At 43.7% G+C, this 23,264-nt stretch overlaps 2 protein-coding genes across 2 annotated transcripts; both read left to right on the top strand.

Annotated features, from left to right (window-relative positions):
* The first annotated feature begins 4,838 nt into the window (after positions 1-4,838).
* On the top strand, positions 4,839-18,450 carry LOC311139549 (uncharacterized protein). Its single transcript, XM_084174436.1, has 5 exons — positions 4,839-4,966; positions 11,123-11,215; positions 11,384-11,472; positions 13,844-13,948; positions 14,779-18,450. Exons 1-4 carry the CDS (start codon positions 4,906-4,908, stop codon positions 13,916-13,918), a joined length of 318 nt encoding a protein of 105 aa, XP_084030562.1. The 5' UTR covers positions 4,839-4,905; the 3' UTR covers positions 13,919-13,948; positions 14,779-18,450.
* On the top strand, positions 17,431-18,547 carry LOC311139316 (cocaine- and amphetamine-regulated transcript protein-like; the record flags this gene model as incomplete). The annotated part of the gene is made up of 3 exons (XM_084174195.1): positions 17,431-17,498; positions 17,711-17,795; positions 18,440-18,547. 3 exons carry the CDS (start codon positions 17,431-17,433, stop codon positions 18,545-18,547), a joined length of 261 nt encoding a protein of 86 aa, XP_084030321.1.
* Positions 18,548-23,264: the final 4,717 nt, after the last annotated feature.

Below are 23,264 nucleotides of genomic sequence, written 5' to 3'. Positions count from 1 at the left end.
TTCATGACAATAAATGCCAACCTGCACATTTTGAGGGTGGAATGAATGTTGCAAATAATAAGAACCATATACAGTATATTCTGTTAAACCTAGGGCTTCAAATGGATACATTTTGTACAGTTTTCTTTTTGTTATCAATGTGCCTTGTGTTAAAAACACAACAAGAAAATGCAGAAAAACACAGACAAGTTGAGACAGTAACTCTGGGGTCATCACTCCTTACTGGAAACGGTTGGCCCCAGTTTTGCAACCCAGCCTTGACATCCCCGGGTCACCGAATTCTCCTCAGCTACCCTTTATACCTTCCACGATGGCAGCAGTGTCACCGGTGCTGATAGACAGAGCACCCATGAGGCTTTCCCCTCAGCAGCTACACACAGATGTTAGATTAGATACATTTAGTAGTCACAGGTAGCTGCCTAGTGGTGGCTATTCAGCAGCCTGATGGTCTGGGGGTAGAAGCTATTGGCCAGTCTGACAGTTTTTTCCATGATGCTCCTATACTGCCCGCGTCTGAGTGATGGAAGCGGGGAGAACAGGCCGTGGCTAAGGTGGCTGAGGTCCCAGAGGATCTTCTTGGCCTTCCTGCGACACCTGGTGTTGTAGGTGTCCTGGAGGGCAGGCAGTGTGCACCCAATGGTGAGTTGGGCTGAGCGTACCACCCTCTGTAGTGCCTTGCGGTCCGCGGTGGTGGAGTTGCTGTACCAGGCTGTGATGCAGCCCGGCAGTACGCTCTTAATTGTGCTCCTGTAGAACACTGAGGGCCTTTGGGGATAGGACACATTTCTTCAGCCTCCTGAGGTTGAAGAGTGGCTGTTGTGCCTTCTTCACCACGTGTCTGTGTGGTGAAAACATCAGGACTGGCAGCGTCTTGGGTGAGGCAGCTTTCCCATGGTAATTATCCATAAGCAGAGATGACGTCTCGGTGGCTTATTATTTTAGTGGTAGGTGGGGATTTTTGGGGGGATGAAATTTCAGCGTGGCTCGTAGAGTTGGAGCATGGCCAGCCCAGGTGTCATAGAGCTGCAGGTGATGCTGGTGGTTTAAGCCTGCTGTTTAGCTGTTAGGCTGGCACAGTGAGGATTCAGATTACCAGCCTCTCATGTCATACCATGCCATTCTGCATGGTCTTTCTCCCATGATGAGGGTCCCCACTGTTTGGTTTGTACTGTTGTCGGCCGGTGGTCTTATCTGTTCATGGTCTAACTGCATTAGAAGGATTTTCTCTCCCTGGGGCCTTGGATTTACCAGTTATAAAAACATAGATTGGTACAAACAAATATTTTATTCATCATCCTGTGCTGTAGAGGGCAGAGAGAGGAATGAAGATATTCTTTCAAATCAAGTGATAAACCATACCGTCACCTCCCTGTAGAGAGATAAACCATACCGTCACCTCCCTGTAGAGAGATAAACCATACCGTCACCTCCCTGTAGAGTGATAAACCATACCGTCACCTCCCTGTAGAGAGATAAACCATACAGTCACCTCTCTGTAGAGAGATAAACCATACCGCCACCTCCCTGTAGAGAGATAAACCATACCGCCACCTCCCTGTAGAGAGATAAACCATACCGTCACCTCCCTGTAGAGAGATAAACCATACCGTCACCTCCCTATAGAGAGATAAACCATACCGTCACCTCCCTGTGGAGAGATAAACCATACCGTCACCTCCCTGTGGAGAGATAAACCATACCGTCACCTCCCTGTAGAGAGATAAACCATACCGTCACCTCCCTGTAGAGAGATAAACCATACCGTCACCTCCCTGTGGAGAGATAAACCATACCGTCACCTCCCTGTGGAGAGATAAACCATACCGTCACCTCCCTGTGGAGAGATAAACCATACCGTCACCTCCCTGTAGAGAGTTAGTCCTTGATAGATAGAGAAGATTGCCAGGATTGCGTCCCTGCTGAGCGACCAACTGCAGTTGGGGACAGTGAGGACAGGGAGAGAAGAGGGGGGCCACATAAGATAAATGCCTGCTTCGTGTCAGAGCAGAGGGCTCACTGGGCCAGACAGGAAGGACTTCCAGCCTGTCTGTACAGCAAAACACCAGGAAACATGTCAGGGCCCTACAGGACTTGGTATATGACATTATGAACAGTAATTGCAGGTTAGTGTGTCAGTGACTGCATATCTTATTACGACCTATGATTGACAGAAGCTGATATTTCCATTTATAAATGAATGCTTGAAAAGGCATTATAACCTACCTAAATGCATTAGGGCCCTTAAAAAAAAAAGAATATTCAAGGAGGATGAAGTTTAGTTTACTCCTCAAAGGCATCTCTTTTGGCCCAGGCAATACTGGTAGGCAATAGGCATATGAACATGTTCAGACAGGCTTCAGTAGATACTCACACACCCTTAAAGACCACAGAGTGAACCAGCAGCAGGTAGGGATTAATGTGCTCATGTGAAGCCTTGTCCTGTTTTCCCTTGGGTACACATGAACACCAGATTGAATAATACCTTCATATTGAATCTGTTAAGCTGGTAAATATAGGTACATGGTCACGTGGGCCACCCATGGTTTACAGTCTATGGTTATGATGATTGACAGGCGGCATAATGAGTAGCAGGTTTCCACTTGTAAAGGCAGGTGAAATAATGGACTTTTTATAGCTTTGAGGTAAAGGGAAGAAAACAGAAGAAACGCTCACCCTTCTAGGAACATTGACTCTCCTGGAATGACGTATGAGGGATATTCTGATTGTGTGTGTGTGTGCGTGTGAGTGTGTGTGTGTGTGAGTGCGTGCATGCGTGTGTGAGTGTATGTGTCCGGCACATCCTCCCTGACCATCTCCCCACACCCACGGTCCAGCTCTCACACCCCCAGCAAACAGCTGGGACTAGTTAGGACGTAGAGAGGGAGGTTAGGGGAGCTAGGGATACAGTACTGTCCCATATATCTGCCCTTGTTTATTCAGAATCCCAGGAAGAGGGAGTAGCGCGGGGGAGGAAGACGGAGTAGAGCGGGGGAGGAAGAGGGAGGAGGGAGGAGTGTGATCCGACCCCCTAAGGCTTTTTTCTTTACTGTTCTCTCCATCTCCTCCTCTCATCTCTCTTTACCGTTCTCTCCATCTCCTCCTCTCATCTCTCTTTACCGTTCTCTCCATCTCCTCCTCTCATCACTCTTTACCGTTCTCTCCATCTCCTCCTCTCATCTCTCTTTACCGTTCTCTCCATCTCATCTCTCTTTACCGTTCTCTCCATCTCCTCCTCTCATCTCTCTTTACCGTTCTCTCCATCTCCTCATCTCTCTTTACCGTTCTCTCCATCTCCTCCTCTCATCTCTCTTTACCGTTCTCTCCATCTCCTCCTCTCATCTCTCTTTACCGTTCTCACCATCTCCTCCTCTCATCTCTCTTTACCGTTCTCTCCATCCCCTCCTCTCATCACTCTTTACCGTTCTCTCCATCTCCTCCTCTCATCTCTCTTTACCGTTCTCACCATCCCCTCCTCTCATCTCTCTTTACCGTTCTCTCCATCTCCTCCTCTCATCTCTCTTTACCGTTCTCTCCATCCCCTCCTCTCATCACTCTTTACCGTTCTCTCCATCTCCTCCTCTCATCTCTCTTTACCGTTCTCACCATCCCCTCCTCTCATCTCTCTTTACCGTTCTCACCATCTCCTCCTCTCATCTCTCTTTACCGTTCTCACCATCCCCTCCTCTCATCTCTCTTTACCGTTCTCTCCATCCCCTCCTCTCATCACTCTTTACCGTTCTCTCCATCTCCTCCTCTCATCTCTCTTTACCGTTCTCACCATCCCCTCCTCTCATCTCTCTTTACCGTTCTCTCCATCTCCTCCTCTCATCACTCTTTACCATTCTCTCCATCTCCTCCTCTCATCACTCTTTACCGTTCTCTCCATCTCCTCCTCTCATCTCTCTTTACCGTTCTCTCCATCTCCTCCTCTCATCACTCTTTACCGTTCTCTCCATCTCCTCCTCTCATCTCTCTTTACCGTTCTCACCATCCCCTCCTCTCATCTCTCTTTACCGTTCTCTCCATCTCCTCCTCTCATCACTCTTTACCGTTCTCTCCATCTCCTCCTCTCATCTCTCTTTACCGTTCTCTCCATCTCCTCTTCTGACCATTCGTCAGCAGAAGGGATCGTCAAAGCAAGGCTGCCAGACAAACAGTAGAGAATAGATTCTAGACAAAGATTTAAGACAAAATTCTTATGTCGCCCTTGGCTACGTTGTTCTGTAATCAATCAAATGTATTTATAAAGCCCTTTTTACATCAGCAGTTGACACAAAGTGCTATACAGAAACCCAGCCTAAAACCCCAAAGAGGAAGCAATGCAGATGCAGAAGCACAGTGGCTAGGGAAAACTCCCTAGAAAGGCAGGAACCTAGGAAGACATCTAGAGAGGAACCAGGCTCTGAGGGTGGGCCAGTCCTCTTCTGACTGTGCCTGTAACAGTGATCGTACAGCATAACAAATCAAGAAACAAGATAATCAACTTCCAGTTTTCAGTATAGTAATAATTAGTCTTATGATATGTGAGTCAAGTTGACATGTTGGCAAAATCCTGTCATTGCTTTCAGACAATGAGGGCCCCTAATAAAGATGAGAAGAACACAAACAGTACAAATCAACTGTCCCCTGTCAAGATCAAACTGTAGATTACACAACAGCCACATGTCAGGATCTGTCGGCTGGAGTTTAGTTTCTTAGTTGGTTCCCTCTTACCTCTATAAAAAGAAGAAATGAAGACTGAGAGAAAATATCCTATATGAAGTTCTTCCCTCTTGGCTTTCTTTTAGCCCGCCCTCCCTGCTACACCAGCGTGCTCACACTCACAATCAGACACACCCCTACTCACAAACCACAGTGTCTGCGTTCGGCTCTCCCGTCCCACTCTGCCTCTGTCTCCCTTCCAGTATGCACAGGCGACTGCTCTCTCTCTGGGTGACCGGGGCGCTGCTGCTACCCTTGTGCTGGGGTGAGTATTCACTGACCTTTGAACTGGCTAGAGCACTGGTGGACCTCGGGGTAATTTATCAACAGTGGATCAAAGAGGGCACCACTTACCCCATGCAGGGGTGTTTAAACAGGACACCAAGAGGGAATGTTTGCTATCATCTGAAGCCGGTGCCCAAAGTGAGGATGGCTGAACTGTTAGACAGGGTTAGGGTATGGTTTGGAGGAGGCATTATGCCCTGGGCATTCCTAGAAACAATATCTAGTACACTGTGGAGTAGTTTTAAATAGCCACGTACAGTGTTGTTGTAACCCTACTGCGGGCAGTGATGACTTTTCTCAGGCACCAGCTGATACGTTTTTCTAGAGAGAAAATAATCAAGGAGCTCTGTGGATCCCCTGTGGACTCCACCCGGCTGCTTTTTCTGTGGATGTACTTTTTTCCCCCATCCAGCCAAAGTATACACTTACAATGCTGGGGAAGGCCTGGGGAAGGCCTCCAACAAACCACCTTGTCTTTGTTTAGTCTTACTCTTTCTTGTTGTTGGTCTTGTTTTGGCTGCTGTCTCTGGGAGTCTGTCAGATGCAGACGTTTGTCTTTATTGGTATGTGGAGTTTGCGAGAAGCACGCTTCTAGCGCTGTGAGAGTTTCGTTCCATGCTGGTCGTTAACTGTTCTGTTGGGTGATTCATACTGCTGTAAGAAACAGACCAGACGACAGACCAGAGGAATTATTCAATTTGCTAGCTATAACTTACCATAGCTTTTAGCAGTGATGCATGTTTTATAGTCTGTCAAGGTCTTACAAATTCTATCGCTTGATATTAAAAAGCATTGTAGACAAGCCACTTTATTTAAGTAAATGAAAACATCTCTACTGCGATATGATTTATCAAGAGGAAGTCCACCTGTTGTCTTGCCATTCTGTATCATATCTAAGACACCGGCTCATGGAGCATGAAAGGAAAATAAACAAAGTGAACCTGCAGGAGTGCAGGAGATGCAAGTCCTGAGAGAGAGATACTGTACATGGACAGGGGTCATTCAAAGGTCCACCGCACTCAGAATAGAGCCATAAGATGTTTTCTGGGAGTATATAAGTTTGCCGCCCCAAGCCTTGCTATTCAAGGAGACATGGGATAGGAGCCCTGTGAAATAAGACTGAGGGGTGAAATGATTAGGTTATGGAACCACCTTATCAATATGCCAGAAGACTGAATAACAAAAAAGGTTTTCAATTGGGATAAAACACACAAATTACCCTTGGACAAAGGATCTCAATGCCATATTTATGGAAGCTGATGTACAACACATATTTATAAATAAGTAATGATGCAATGTCAACATGATCAAATACAAGTTAACCCTTAGTTACAAAGAAAAATGGTCGACTCAGACATGGCTAAAACCCAAACTCTAATAAATAAATAAATAAATAAATAGTGAACGGATCAGCTTGTCCGAAGCACCCGAACACCAGCCGGAGGCATGATATTAACAGACCAGAGGCAGTTCAGGTTCTGGTTCCTTTTCTTTTGTATTGTTACTGAACAGGATTTCTTTCGCCCGACAAAATAATTCCAATACAGGGTAACGTCCAACGCTCAAACAACAGCGTAACAAAAAAATAAACAAACTAAGCCGTTGACCAAAAGGCCGTGGCCCAAAACGAGAAAGCAAAACAACAAACGGCTACTCCTGTCTTTAGACTATCTATCGTCTACACATACAGTTACAGGAGGAACGCTTTGCTCTTTCTATAGTCTGCCTTGGTTAACAGAGAGGAAAGGTGCCCCAGGCGAAGAAGCTTTCTCTGAGGTAGGCCAATACGACGTCCTCACAGGTCCCCGTCTCTACTCCCAATCCTTCCTCAGCTCCTCTCCTGGCACACCTATATAGAGGAAGACACCAAGCAATTAGTGAGCCCAGCTGTGTGTTAAGTGGCTTTACACTGAGTACCTATCCCCTGGGGAGGGTGCTGTTGTGTCGTCTTCCTCTGGCTGGTCACTGAACTCTCACTATATATATATATATATATATATATATATATATATATATATATATATATATATATATATATATATGAGTGTACAAAACATTAGGAACACCTTTCTAATATTGAGTTGCAACCCCTTTTGCCCTCAGAACAGCCTCAATTCGTCGAGGCATGGACTCTACAAGGTGTCCAAAGTGTTCCACAGGGATGCTGGCCCATGTTGACTCCAATGCTTCCCACAGTTGTGTCAAGTTGGCTGGATGTCTTTTGGGTGGTGTACCATTCTTGATATGCACGGGAAACTGTTGAGCGTGGAAAACCCAGCAGAGTTGCAGTTCTTTACACACTCAAACCGGTGTGCCTGGGACATACTACCATACCCCATTTGTCTTTCCCATTCACCCTCTGAATAGCAGACATACACAATGCATCTCAATTGTCTCAAGGCTAAAAAATCCTTCTTTAACCTGTCTCCTCCCCTTCATCTACACTGATTGAAGTGGATTTAACAAGTGACATCAATAAGGGATCATAGCTTTCACCCTGATTCACCTGGTCAGTCTACGTCATGGAAAGAGCAGGTGTTCTTGATGTTTTGTATACTCATTATATATACATTTGATATATATATATATGATTATTTGGTTTGGCTACAGAAAATACATGTGGGCTGGGCAATCTTGAAGATGCATGACACTATAATAATAAAATGAATCAAATCATCCACAGATACCCTTGATACTGTCATTCATTGCTTGTACACAAGTCATGTACAGGCTGTGCCTTTGTTACGCTCGTTGTGTTACTTTGTTTGAGTTTTGCTTTACAGTTACAGTTGACTGGACTATGTTCCAGCACACAGAGGAGATTGAGAGAAAGGGTGATATCTATAAACCTCAGTTACTATCTGACAGTATTGGAGTGAGTGAATGCATGGCACAGGGCTTCAACAGACCCTATCTGATTTGGTTGTAGTGCAGAGAGAGTCAAACAGTGCCTATGCTCATCAGGGACTGGCCTCCTGTATCTGGCATCGATCATACAGTTAAGGGAAAATCACCTTTCAATGTACTCAACACAGAAATATAATGAACAGAATCTAACAATGTGGGGCATTGAAATTGTTTATTTTTCTGTTTTTCATTTAGATTAGAAAAAATGTAGGTGCTTGATTATTATCTATCAGTGAACATGTTTACAAATTAAGTATTGCATCAAATTTGATCAATTTATTGCAGACTACTCCCTGATACATAAATACTGTAATGCTGTGGTATAGAATAAAATCCTGAGGGATTCAAGCCAGTGAGTGTCAGCCTCTCTGTACACCAATTCAAGATGTAGCATGCCTAGAAGATGACCTTTCTAAGTTGTCATGCTGAGTTGGCCAGTGAACATCTGTCATTCTCCCTCCAAGTGCCTCTCTGCATGTCCTTTGGTTGGCCATCACTCTGGGAGATCTTATCAAAGCAGCCCAGATAATTTATTGGGGTAGGAGCTTGGGAAGGAAACTGAGGATTGGGGTAGCAGAGCAGGGCTAATGTTTTCTCCATGTGTTGGAGCAGGTTCTCGGAAGGACAGAAACTGAAGCCTTGTGGGGTGTTACACTGATGATGGGCCAGTGGTGGATTACAACTGAGCTCTGATGGTGGTGAGAACTCAAGACACCACAGACTTTACCTATGGGAGTGGTGAATAAAGCTCTTGAAGGCCGTCCTCATATAGCCAAATAAGACAATACAAAGGTTATTGATTACAGTGATAGTAGTGATGATGAAGACCTTTAGGGGATTCTGGAGAACATGGGGTTTTAGCAGCCCATTTGACCAGAAGCAAAACCCACTTCTCCTTATCATGTCAGCGGATTAGGAGAAGTCACCTGATTTACAGTTGGAGAGTAGTAGCGTTTCCCTAAATCATCCTTCCAATGGTCTGAGTGCAGAAACCGATGCAAGACGTGACATGTTGCAGTCTGTGGTTCTGGGAAGTTGTTGAAGAACCTGTGGTTGACTCTCATCATAGAGAGTGTAATTGTAAACACTCTCCAGTGCCAGTAGGGTACGGCTGCCAAAGTGTTAGCAGACTTTCAATGTGAGCTGTTTCAGCTTGTTGTCGAGACAAGAGTATACAGGCTCCTCCTATCAAATCAAAACTGATCATCAGGTTACCGGGATGAGTGAAAACCAACAAGACCAACTTACCCACAGCGACAAAGCATTGAGTTATTTTTTTCATATTGCAAAAACTGTTTAATAGTACATGGATCAAAGGAGGTTGGTGGCACCTTAATTGGGGAGGACTGGAGCGGAATCTCCCGAGTGGCGCAGTGGTCTAAGGCACTGCATCGCAGTGCTAGCTGTGCCACTAGAGATCCTGGTTCGAATCCAGGCTCTGCTGTAGCCGGCCGCAACCGGGAGACCAATGGGGCGGCGCACAATTGGTCCAGGGTAGGGGAGGGAATGGCAGGCAGGGAGGTAGCTCAGTTGATAGAGCATGGTGTTTGCAACGCCAGGGTTGTGGGTTCATTTCCCACGGGGGGCCAGTATGAAAATAATAATGTAAGTCGCTCTGGATAAGAGCGTCAGCTAAATGACGTAAATGTAAATGTAAAATGAATAGGTGGAATGGTATCAAACACATGGTTTCCATGGTTTCCATGTGTTTGATGCCATTCCATTTGCTCCTTTCCAGACATTATTATGAGCCGTCCTCCCCTCAGCAGCCTCCACGGACATGGATCCATACTTGCATTCTTGCAGCACACTGGAGGAATGTTTGGGACTTTTCCCAGAAACCTGGTGACTGGATTAGAAACTCTCATCAATAGCATTGCAAGGTGTTATTTATTTGATCATTATTACTATTAGAGTGCTGGAACTTCCCTTTTGTATTTGTGTAGGGACTTCCAGATTTCTGGAAAGAGCTGGTTGCCTTTATGTTACTCACTTGGAAAGTCTAATCATTGTAAGATGATTATTTTGTCCCACTAAGGTTCCTTCCTGCCATTGTGTTTGAGACCTGTGACCAAGAGAGAGAGAGAGGTCAGGAATATCCCCCCTCACACACCTCAAATATGATTTTGTGAGAGTTCCCATCCCTAACTTTCAGCCAAACCCCTCTCTTTGCTATGTCCATGTTGTGTGTGTCTGGCATTGGTACAGTAGCAGCAGCCAGATCCCCCTTTCTGCCCTTCAATTCCCCATCAGGACTGTCCCCACATGACCCACCATTAGATCTTTAGGTCTGAAGGGCAGACATTTCCTCTTACGTTCATTTAAGCTTTTTTCATGAAGTTTAGTCTATCATGCAGGCCATGTGGTTGAATAAGATGGTGGTAAAGCCATACTGTGCGGTCGACCTCTCATTTCTTGAGCATGTTTGTCAACCAACTCTCCAAGAGCATTTTATTACCTCTGCAATTATTGAGAAATTGTTTGATATATCTCAAGCTCAATATGTGGCCCTAAATCATAGAACAGGAAATCGCTGTCTCTAAAACATATCCAAACGTTCATACGGCCATTCACATGTGGCCTTGCTCAACCAAGGATTTCACAAGACATGTGACATCTCGTTTCACCAGCCGAGGAGATTCCACCAGGGAAACCTGATGCTTATTGTTTCACACCAGTCTGCTCTGCATGGTGTCACAGTGTAGTTCACTGTTCTGCAGTTTACCCTTGGCTGTCATCTACTGGTATAGACTCTGATGTTCCAGATCCTCTGTGTATTGTCCTGCTGCCAGCTCCAGGATGTATCCCCCTGGGGGCCAGACCTCCCTCCTGCCTCCATACGGTTTCATTGTTCTCCTCTGCTGTGTCTCTGCTCCATAACTCACAGGAGATGTCTCTGTTTGTCCTGGGCAGGGAAGATGAGGTGTAACTCCTGAGAGTTTATTTCTCCCCTGAGGCACACCAAACAAATGAGGTGGGGCTCTCCAAACTCAGAATCCACCTTTAACGGAACAAGGGCTTTTGTTTGCGTGCAAATAACACACCACGTAATTCACATGTTGGGTGTATCTGATATGTTTGTAATAGGAGATGTTGAGGAGATCAATGACATGGAATGTAGTTCAGTGAAAGACATGATGGGATATGAGGTGTGATATAGATGGCTTTTAGTTTCAGGGCTGACCAGGTGTTTGGTAATAGCATTTCACTCTCTTCCCTTCTTCCACAGCAAACCAAGAGGACTTTGAGGAGGAAATTGACGACTATTCTACCCAAACGCCAGACTACGACTACAACGCCACCTTTGATTACGAAATGTTCAGTAAGCCAGTTAACCAGATATGCTAGTTCAAATGATACGTTGAATGCACCAATTTGTAAGTCGCTCTGGATAAGAGCGTCTGCTAAATGATGTAAATGTAAATGTGTTAATGTGGCCTCACTTTGTGATTTTCCTCACCAACATCGTTGATGTCTGTCTTCTTTGAAGGTAATACCACCGGCCATGAGGAGGACTATAGTTCGTATGTAATTCTAGGAGGAAAGAAGAATGTGGAGGAGAAAGATCTTGAGAATAAGGTACAGTATGTTTGGCATTATGGATGCTTCCTATCTCAGCACACACAACTAATTGACATCCCCATCAATGTATAAAATGAAGGAAAACCCATTGTTTTGGATAAGGTCTGCAGACTGAAAGCAAATCTATTTTGTTTCCATTTGTCAGTATGTCTGATTCTGTCTAATGTCCCTAATGCTTCTCATCTAATATGGCAGCTTCTCCATGTCATACAGTGGTGTGTTACTGTATTGTAAACGTGATGATGTATAACCAAATGTAAACGTTAATGTCCATGGACTCCCTCGTCCTGTCATGCCTCCATGATATGACCACAAAGCAAACTGTTGGAAAAAAATATTTTTGACCAAATACAATGCTATTTCTCTGTAAACAAATTGACAACAGACTTTTAGCATGCTTATAGAGAAGGGCACACAACATGTACTACAATGACACAAATTACTGATGATTGGTTGAAATAAATTGATAATTAGAAGATTGTGGGAGCTGTACCGTTAGATTTCAGTGCAGCCTTTGATATTATTGAACTTTTTTTAATGGCTTTTCAACCTCTGCCATATCGTGGATTCAGAGCTATCTATCTAATAGAACTCAGAGGGTTTTCTTTAACGGAAGCTTCTCTAATGGTGTGGTGTACCACAGGGAAGTTCTCTAGGCCCTCTACTTTTTTCTATTTTTACCAATGACATGCCACTGGCATTAAACAAAGTCAACTTTCAACCATATACGTGTCAGCAACCACAACTAATGAAGTCAGTGAAACAAAGAGTTGCAGTCAGTTTTGGAATTGGTGGCCAGTAATAAACTGGTCCTGAACATCTCTACAAATCATTCCCTAAGCTCTAGACGTCATCTGAATCTGTTAATGAATGGTGTTGGCTGTTGAACAAGTTGAGGAGACTAAATGACTTGGTGTTACTTTAGATTGTAAACTGTCATGGTCAAAACAATGATTGTAAAGATGGGGAGAGGTCTGTCCGTAATAAAGAGCTGTTCTGCTTTTTTGACACCACACTCCACAAAGCAAGTCATGCAGACTCTAGTTTGATCTTATCTTGATTATTGTCCAGTCATATGGTCAAGCGCTGCAAATAAAGACCTAGTTAAGCTGCAGCTGGCCCAGAACAGAGCGGCACGTCTTGCTCTTCATTGTAATCAGAGGGCTAATATTAATACTATGCATGCCTGTCTCTCCTGGCTAAGAGTTGAGGAGAGACTGACTGCGTCACTACTTGTTTTTATAAGAAACATGAATGTGCTGAAAATTCCAAATTGCTTGCATAGTCAACTTATGCACAGCGCTGACACACACACATATCCCACCAGTCATGCCACCAGGGGTCTTTTCATAGTCCCCAAATCCAGAACAAATTCAAGAAAGTGTACAGTATTATATAGAGCCATTATTGCATGGAACTCCCTTCCATCTCATATTGCTCAAATGAACAGCAAATCTCTTTTCAAAAAACAGATAAAGCAACTCCTCACGGCACAACTGTCACGGATTCAGCCGAGGCTGCCCCTCCTCCTTGCTCGGGCAGGCTTCGGCGTTTTTCGTCCCCGGAGTACTAGCTGCTACCGATCTATGTTTCTGTGTTTGACTTGTTTGGTCTTTATTGTGTACACCTGTTTCCCATTATGTTGTATTGTCTTCCCTATAATACCCTCTGTCTTTCATTGTGTGTTGTGTGTGATTGTATTCGTCATCGGCAGTAGTTCGTGTGCGGGTTGCTTTCCTCCCTGTGTGGAGGTTGTTTATACTCTGGTTACTTTCGAGTAAAGTACGTTTCCAGTAAGCTCTGTGACCTGAGTTTGACTTCGCCTACCGCATTCACTGACGCTCTGACAACAACGCCTCTCCCCTATTTGACCTAGATATTTTGTGTGTATGTATTGATATGTAGACTTGGTGTGCTGTTTTTAAATGTGTGTAGTTCTGTCCTTGAGCTGTTCTTGTCTATTAATGTTCAGTATTATGTCATGTTTCATGTTCTGTGTGGACCACAGGAAGAGTAGCTGCGGCTACTGGGGATCCTAATAAAATACCAAAAATACCATAATCATTGTAATCCCTCACCGAACACTGCTTTTTTACCGTTCCAAACGTCTCTATCTGGGCCTCCATATATAGATTTGTCACGTTTGAGCAGGAAAAATGTATTTCAGTAAACACAAGGGGTAAATAATGCTGAACTGTCACATAGTTCCAGCATTCACAGAGACAGGAGGTCTCTGCATGAGGAGCAAACCTGCCAAGACAGCGATGAAACATGCAAACACTAAACCCAGTGAAGAATGTTCTTATAACACTTGGTTTCCATTCTGCAGCTTATCATGTTCTAATGACCTTTTACTGACCCCTATCAGGCTTTAGCGATTGGCTCCCCATGCCCAGCGCTCCTCCTCGGATTGGCTGCTCACCAACTCCATCGATTACTGTGAATGAGAACGAGCACTGCAGAACATACACAGGTACACAACTTTCTTTAAATTTATTTGTCTTTCTCTGTAGCTCAATTGGTAGAGCATGGCGCTTGTAACGCCAGGGTAGTGGGTTTGATCCCCGGGACCACCCATACGTAAAAATGTATGCGCACATGACTGTAAGTCGCTTTGGATAAAAGCGTCTGCTAAATGGCATATTATTATTATTATTATTTATTTCTCCCTTCTCCTCAATACTATGCAGGTTGCAGGACATAATGAACGTGGAAAAGTGCCGTGCATTGATAGTACACAGGGCACAATTGGCCCAGCGTCGTCCAGGGTAGGGGAGGGAATGGCCGGCAGGGATGTAGCTCAGTTGGTAGAGCTTGGTGTTTGCAACGCCAGGGTTGTGGGTTCAATTCCCACGGGGGGCCAGTATAAAAAAATATTTACAAAAAAAATAAAAAATTATGCACTCACTAACTGTAAGTCGCTCTGGATAAGAGCGTCTGCTAAATGACTAAAATGTAAATGTAATTGGTACACAAGTACACACTAGGAAGTTAACCCAGGACCTTCAGGTCAAAGGTCAAATACCCTGACCACTTTATTGGCGACTCCCATCATTCATAGGCTCATAGCCATAAAGATATCTCTCTCAAGACATTCATGTGAAGGCCCCAAATTGGACGAATGCCGAAGGGCACCTATGTAACCATAAGTTTTCACCCCGTCTAGAATTGAAGGGTCTTGAAAATAAACAAAGTTAATTGCTGACAATTTCCTTTGAAAAAGCTTTTTTTAATGATTTGGAGACAGGGTCATAAACCTCTTGTTTATTTTCTCCACTAATATGTGTTTCTCAATTCTCACAGATACTCAGGACCCTGAACTGAGCAGAGTTACCCAATATTCTGGAACTGGACTGAGCAGAAAACTGACCCAATATTCTGGAATTTTACATTTCTATGGATCAAATGGACACAGCATGAGATACTCCACCACTGACTTTCTATGCTATAGTTGGAAAAACACATAGTATATCCTTAATCCTAACTTGTGAAATAAGCCCATAACTTGAATTTAAAAAAATCTCCCACAAGAATATTTGAGTTGTATGCACGTCTCAAGTTGTAAGATGTGTCCCTTAGAGTAATAATAGCACAAAGCCAGTATACACCACATATTCCATCTTGTTTTGACTTTATACAAACTAAATATGTATATTATACATGCTGTTTGTATCTTTTAATACATATTTTCCAAGCATTTGTTGTTTCTGTTCAATATTCTGTTATGAAAATATAATGCTTTCCACAACCATGGTAGCTTTTTCTATTCTCTATGGTCAATGGTTTATGGACTATGGTTTAAAGATCTGCAGATGTGAAATACGACAACCCATGTATTAGTAATAGGGTTCTAATTATCTTCCCTGCCCTAGAAAAGCATTTGAGAGAATAATATGTTAACAATAAAACAGAGAAATCCCCAATGAGGTGTAAGGAGGCTTTATAGCCATGATCTGTTTATTTGAGTTCCTTTTGTATTCTGACATGATCTCAGAGACAGTATTGTTCTTTCTGAACAACAGCCAAGAAGCGGTGAGGATGAGATGACTGTATTAATGCATTCTGGGATGGGGCCTGCACAGGGGTAGAGGGATGGGGCCGGGCCTGCACAGGGGTAGAGGGATGGGGCCGGGCCTGCACAGGGGTAGAGGGATGGGGCCGGGCCTGCACAGGATAGAGGGATGAGGCCTGCACAGGGGTAGAGGGATGGGGCCGGGCCTGCACAGGATAGAGGGATGAGGCCTGCACAGGTGTAGAGGGATGGGGCCGGGCCTGCACAGGGGTAGAGGGATGGGGCCGGGCCTGTACAGGGGTAGAGGGATGGGGCCGGTCCTGTACAGGGGTAGAGGGATGGGGCTGGGCATGCACAGGGGTAGAGGGATGGGGCTGGGCCTGCACAGGGGTAGAGGGATGGGGCCGGTCCTGTACAGGGGTAGAGGGATGGGGCTGGGCCTGCACAGGGGTAGAGGGATGGGGCCGGTCCTGTACAGGGGTAGAGGGATGGGGCTGGGCCTGCACAGGGGTAGAGGGATGGGGCTGGGCCTGCACAGGGGTAGAGGGATGGGGCTGGGCATGCACAGGGGTAGAGGGCAGTGGTGGAAAAAGTACCCATACTTGAGTAAAAGTAGAAACACTACTATAGTAGAAACACTAGTCTAGTAGGAACCCTAGTCTACATAATGTCTGGTATGGGATCCCTCAGGGCAGATATTTAGGAGTTATGAGATGGTTGTGTGCAGTGCAGATGGTTTTGCTGAAGCTTTGATACAATCTTGTTTTACATTCCTTCTCGTTAATCTGTTGGCAATATGTGCTATTCATAAAACGAGTGAGACCATGGGAGGAAAGAGGTAGGTCAGTGTGACTGATGAAGCAGGCAGCAAAGAAAAAGAGCACAAAATGCCATCTTCATTCTCTCTCTCTCCCAACCCTACAGAGGTTTTACCTAAAATTGCATGACGTCATGACATGGAACTCCTTAGATGATACATGTCTGAGATCCTTGCCCTCTGACGTTACCGAGGTATTTAATCCATCTAAATAAGGAAAAGATTACATCGGGGGAAGTCAAGAGATTAACTGGGGTGTCTTTTGGTCATTTTATGTAACCGGACTACAGCAGAGGCGGACTGGCCATCTGGCATTTTGGGCAAATGCCAGAAGTGCTGGTCCATTTTTAGCACAGTGGGCCTGTCTAACTTGTTTTTCTTTTGCGCAAAATGATAATTATCTGGCTAATAATAGGGGTCTCGAAAAAAAACATGGGCCGATGTGGGGGGCTCAAGGAAAATAATGGGCCAGTGTGTTAGAAATGCCAGGGCCGATTTTTGGTCCCAGTCTGCCCCTGGCCTACAGCAATAATAAGGTGATTTACTGTATTTAGTGGGACGAATGAAATGTAATCTCACTCACAAAATGGTGCCACTTTCCCATGGTCACAGTGGGGTTGGATCGCAAAGAGCCAAAAAGTCTCTGTCAATACGTTTAAAAACATGCGTTTTAGATCATATGTATGCTTATCCGTCACTAGGAGTCTACCTTTGGGAAATCCATGCAATCCAATTAATTAAAACAACAAAGACACAGTATGAAAACAAACATGTTGTCCTTGCATCTTCCTCGTGGTTTATTTCTGTAGCCTACTAGTCTGCTATACAGGGATTAATGACATAAAGGGACGTCTGTGTGTGACTTCTTTACTAGATGGGTGTCTGATAAGAGGCTAAACCCAGATGACCAAATCAACCCGCGGGTGTCTTTTCAGCACCTTGGACAGCGCCTTCCACTACAAGCGCAGTGCATAGGTTATCTGCCTCTCTCTTGACCAGACACTAGATCATCTGTTCCACCTAGCCCTAGGGGGGGAACCACAACAACTAGAAACAGACATGGCAAAATCAGCAGCTATCTTGCTGGTGTTCGTTTACTTTTTGTACATCCTATCTCAATCAGCCCATGTGGTTGCAGGATGGACAGAGGAAAGGCTACCAAAGGCTGAAGTTACAGAGGACTCTAGGGAACTGGTGAGTAACCTGCTATAGTAATACATATTAGTTGAGGGAACAATACAATTAAGGAATGCTATTGACACTATTTGATCACATAGGCCTATCATACTGTACATTCATAGTGGGCCATTGCAATTTACCAATAAACATGGTCTATTGTGAGGCGACAGATTTGTAGGGCCATTTCAATACAGGTTAATACAGCTTTTTCTCTGTGTGTGTTGCAGCTGGGTGTCCTTCATAACGGCCATAGAGAAACTCCAAAACCGAAGAATGGCTGTGTGGGAAAGAAGACAAAGCCACCTTCCTAGTGTAAGCAAGCTATTTCAGACACCACAGGTGAATAGTTGAATAGGTGATCGATTTCCCAAATGTGTGGGTCAGACCCTCTGGTGGGTTGTGGGGGCTCCTTTTGGATTGCGGGTCAAGACTACATTCTTGCTAGAACATTCTTGCTAGAACATTCTTGCTAGAACATGTTCTGGGAGATAAAAAATAAACACTCCAAAAGCTTATGCTGTGTCACTTTTTTGAAGACCATTGGAAACTACTAAAGAAACAAACTCTCAAAGGATTCTTTTCAGAACTGATTTAGATTATACTCAGCCTTTCGAGTAACTAATGGGTACATTTAACCCCACGACTAGATGGAGTTTTTCCCTCTGGATGAATAATATTCTGTAGAATAAACAATAAAACATGAAGATAATAAGCAGATGGAACTTTGAGCTGTGTTTATGTTATGAAGTTCTTAGAAAGAGTTGTACAGTTGCAAAAGCCTACAAAAGCCAGACCATCTTGTAGGCTACTAATACGAACTGTGATGGGATCAGTGCTGTCTTATGGCGACATCTAGTGGCCAAGGTACTTAAAAGTATCACGTCAACTTCCCCTTCCTTGTGAATATCTCATTTGGAAAATTCTACAATATCAATTTTGTTCTATTTTCTTTCCAGTGTAATGTTGGTGACTACTGCACAGTGAAAAAGGGAGCACGGTACGGCCAACTATGTGACTGTCCAAGAGGCTCAAAGTGCAACCTCTTCTTCCTCAAGTGTTTGTGATGTATATTTGTTATGGTAATAGTTCATTTATTTTTGTCTGAATAGTGTAGGATTTAGATATTTTGCTTTGCTATCTTCTAATATATATACTTCTTCTGACCTGTTTCATTCAAGTGTTCTTTGTTTAATTTGCCTCTAATTTTACCATTGTTTGTTGTGCATTCAGCACAGATATAAAGAACGTAAGCTCTGTAAATATGAAAAAGAGCCTATTTTTCTATGTACATTTTGATTGATAAACTGTCCAATTCCTTTCACAACTTAATCAGAAAAAAGCACAATTATATTCACTGCCTAAAAAAAACATTGGGCACATACCCAAACAACTGTTTTTTTGATTGGTCATAAATAGAAAGTGCAATAAATTGTAACATTTGTTGCACACTTACAGCAACATAATAATTAGGAATAGTGTTAACTGAGCTGTAAAATACATAAATACCGTAAGAAATCGGAAGAACCATCTTATGACTAGTGTGTAACCAAAAGGAAACGCTTGTCAAATGACACCATAAATAGATACGTATAGTTTAGACAGACCTGAATTTCACACACAAATGTGATTGACCAATCATTGGTAAATACACCATAGGCACTTTGATCACAGACAACAACAAAAAAAATCTCTGTATTACAGCATCCAGTGTAGCTGCCAATACCGATTATTCAGAAAGTAATCTTTAAATGAAAATACTGTATATCCTCAACAATATGACATAGGCCTAGATATTTGTAGTATTCGTCTCTCTGGTTGGACCAACTCAGTTATTATGGTGACAATGAAGACAATGTGAGAGACATTGTCAGAAAGTGAGACCAAGTTGACATGTTCAAATCCCCAAAACAGACACATGGAATAGGTAGGCAGGACTATACTCTAATCACAGACACAGAAACAATATTAACTATGACAATGTTGTGCTGCAACCTTACTAACCTGTGGTCCTCTGTAGCTCAGCTGGTAGAGCACGGTGCTCGTAATGCCAAGGTAGTGGGTTCGATCCCCGGGACCACCCATACGTAAAAATGTATGCACGCATGACTGTAAGTCGCTTTGGATAAAAGCGTCTGCTAAATGGCATATTATTATTTATATTATAACCTTACTGGAGTAATGACTTGAACACATTGTAAGATTAATTCAAACCAATAACTATTGTGCAGTGTATGGGTCATACTTACACATCGACATTTCACAAATAAGGCCTCAACAAGACATGGGATCAAAATGGAATACTGATCCCAAAAGAGATACCAAGGTGCAAGTGCTGCCATTCAAGTCCTTCGAACATTTGAGTGTGGACAAGCGCCGGCCAACAGCATCCAGTCTCTATATGGATAGGATCTGCCTGCGGACCTTTTCAGAGGCCAGGTGGTCCAGGGTTCTCTGACGAGCTATAACCACCAGGACCAAGACTACCAGGAAACCTCCAGAATAGGCTCTCCTCCATCCGAGAGGATCGGCAGCTGAGAAAAGAGAAAGATAGAATTGTAGTCGGACCTGAACTGGCGGTTGCAGTAGCATCAATTTAGGAAAATATTCAAATAAAAATGGACAAAAAAGGAGGTAGGCTACCTCTTGTATTCAACTTTGTTGGACTTTGCACAGTTGATCTTTACTATGAATCCAGTTCTGTCACATGGTGCCCATGATTTCTAGAGGAGACAAAGACATGAGAGGGGATGCCATACTTTAGATGTGTTATTGATTTGTATTAGTCTCCTGAGTGGCGCAGTGGTCTAAGGCGCCACATCGCAGTGCCAACTGTGCCACTAGAGATCCTGGTTCGAATCCAGGCTCTGTCGCAGCCGGCCGCGACCGGGAGACTCATGGGCGGCGCACAATTCGTCCAGGGTAGGGGAGGGAATGGCCGGCAGGGATGTAGCTCAGTTGATAGAGCATGGTGTTTGCAACGCCAGGGTTGTGGGTTCGATTCCCACGGGGGGCCAGTATTAAAAATATATAATGTATTCACTAACTGTAAGTCGCTCTGGATAAGAGCGTCTGCTAAATGACTAAAATGTAAATGTATTATAGTGCTCAAGAAAATAGGAATTATCTTAACCCTCACCATCTGAAAGGGGTTGCACCGTGCACACTATCAAAATCCTCTTGCCAGCAATGAAGGGATGTTGTGCTTATCTCTGCAAATAAAGACATAACAATAGCTAGAAACTTCAATGTTAGGTTTTAGTGTAATAGCTAGGTCTATAACTACTGGCCAAACTATTATAGCTACCCGAGCTGTATTTAAGTGTTATATAACTAGCTATGGGTCTACCTGTAGAGTAGTCCTCTCCTGAAATATGTGGGGTTCTATTTTCTCATAATTGGATCTGTATGTGATGAATAGCTTAGAAGGAATTAATTAATGATAAGCATAGGTTTGTACTATACTGATATAAATTGTTTCACATAACAGGCTGTGATTCATGTGAGGAACGTTAGGGGGTAGGATGAGATAAGAACTTGTGTCTCAAAATACTAGACTACACTGCTTCTTTGTGATCTGTGAACCGTCCAAGGACATGGGTACTGCAAAAAAGTGCTGACTCTACAGGTTGTTATGATAACAACCAGTGGCGGCTCCTGAAAAAATTCTCAGGGGGGGCAATTTTTCTGATGATTTAGGTGACCTACACACATTTTAAAAAAGATATGTCCAGCAACAACATGAAGACAGGGGCAGCATATAAGTCAATACTGATATACACATTACTTGCTTCAAAAAGGCACATAATTCACAACAAGCAAGCAGGAGCTTTTGATAGAGGCTACTGAAAACATTGATGCAAGTTATTGGTAATAAGAAATGTTTATAGACTTCCATATTCTGCCCTCTTGTATAGATTTGTGAAAATGAACAGTGATAGACATTTTGCCTGAAAACAGAATTTGAAAATAATTTCTAGAAAAGGTAAACACAGCTATCTGTATGGCTTTGTAAAAATGAACAACCATATTCTGGCCAATTGTATAGATTTGTAAATATGAACAACCATATTCTGGCCAATTGTATAGATTTGTAAAAATGAACATGAACAGATTTTTTTTTTTTTTTTACTTTAAAAAAAATGAAAAATAACTATTTTAAACAACATCAACTGTGAACTGATTTGGGCGTGTGTGTATTAAAGAGACAGACAGGGAGGGACAAAGAGAGAGAGAGGCTACATTACTTGTACTGAAACTGTTCTCTTCTCTCTTTCAATGCAGCAAAGCGGTCAATGACTTTCTCATTGAAATCAGGCATGCTGAGGACTAGTTCCCTCTCCATGGAAAGCATGGCCAGTGTTCACGACTCTGCTGTTGAAGTTCCACCGTGTGGATGAAGGTCTGGGCAGTCTTCGTGCAACAGTCTGGTCAAGAATGCTGGTGCGTTTGGGTGACCGGGAAAAAAAAGTTGCAATCCCGCTCAGATCGGAAAAGAAAATGTTCACTTTTTTGATGCTTGCTGCATGATCAAATTCAGCTGATGCGCATAGCAATGCACGTAATGGGCATTCTTGAAATGCTCACGCACGTTTTGCTGCACACCAGCCTTCTCTCCCCTCATCACACTGGCTCCATCGTAAGCTTGCGCAATGAGTTTGACTTTCTCGTCGTCGGCAAAAAGACCGTTCAGTCTCTCCAAAAGCACACTGGCGATTGAGACTGAGGTTGATTCCGAGATGGGAAGGAACTCAAAAAAGCGCTCCTGCACTTTGTGGTTGCTATCTATGTACCTCAGCACAAGCACAAGCACCAGCTGTGTCTGTGTAGAAACGTCCGTGGTCTCGTCAGCTTGGATAGCTACGAAGTTCGCCGACTTCACCTCCTCCACAATATGTTCCCTCATGACCGCTAGCATACACTCCAGTAGCTCGTTTTGAATGGTCTTTGATGTGCCCTTGAAAACTTTAGCATTTTTAAGATGGTCATCAAACACCTCATCTAATTGTGCCACAAAGTTGACAAGTCCAATAAAAATACCAGGGTTGGTGGAGCCCTCAGTTTCATCTTTGCATCGCAAAGCTAACTCAAACACTCCGCAAAACTTCACACACTGGATTAGCCGGCTGAGGATGTGGCGGTTCTTGCTAACCTCATCGTTGTGGCGGACAGCTAGCCTGTATCCCTCATCCAGTTGAGTGGCAATGTTCACTCTCCCCAAAGCAGACAATCTCAAACAGCTATCCATGTGGGTCTTTGACAGCTCATGTTTCTTAATCTTTTCTGAAAGATGGTGCATGTCCGTTACACCAGTCGCTGTCCAAGCGGTGCTGTCTGCCGTGCCGCCTTCAGGGTGAAAGAGTAAGCAGGGGTAGCAGAAGACTGCATTAGCTACATCGCAGCCTGCTAGCCAGGTTTTTCGTTCGTACCAATTTTTGGAAAATCCTCGGGTGTAGGACTTTCCCCCTTTAGTAGAAACCTGTTGAATTATTAAATTTGGTCTGGGAGGTCCTAATTGTTTCGTTGCCAATTTATCTTGATTTGTTCGCCGACAAAAAGGAACTTCTTTCAAAGAGACAATCGAGTTGCACTGAACGCTAGCCATCTTGACAGTAGTACGTGAATTGATTGACGCTGCGACCCGCTCTTTTCTTAGTTATGTTCATGGTTATGTTACGTATGACGAAAGCGCGTAAGTGCAAGCCCTCCCGGAACCCATAGAGATTGTATTGAAAGCTCTGATATTTGAAAAAAAAAAGATTTTACATGAGAGTCTATGAGAGA

The sequence above is a fragment of the Coregonus lavaretus genome, assembly GCF_964263955.1.
Source record: "Coregonus lavaretus genome assembly, chromosome: 13".
Classification (NCBI taxonomy): Eukaryota; Metazoa; Chordata; class Actinopteri; order Salmoniformes; family Salmonidae; genus Coregonus; species Coregonus lavaretus.
This window is presented reverse-complemented; position numbering and strand designations above follow the sequence as displayed.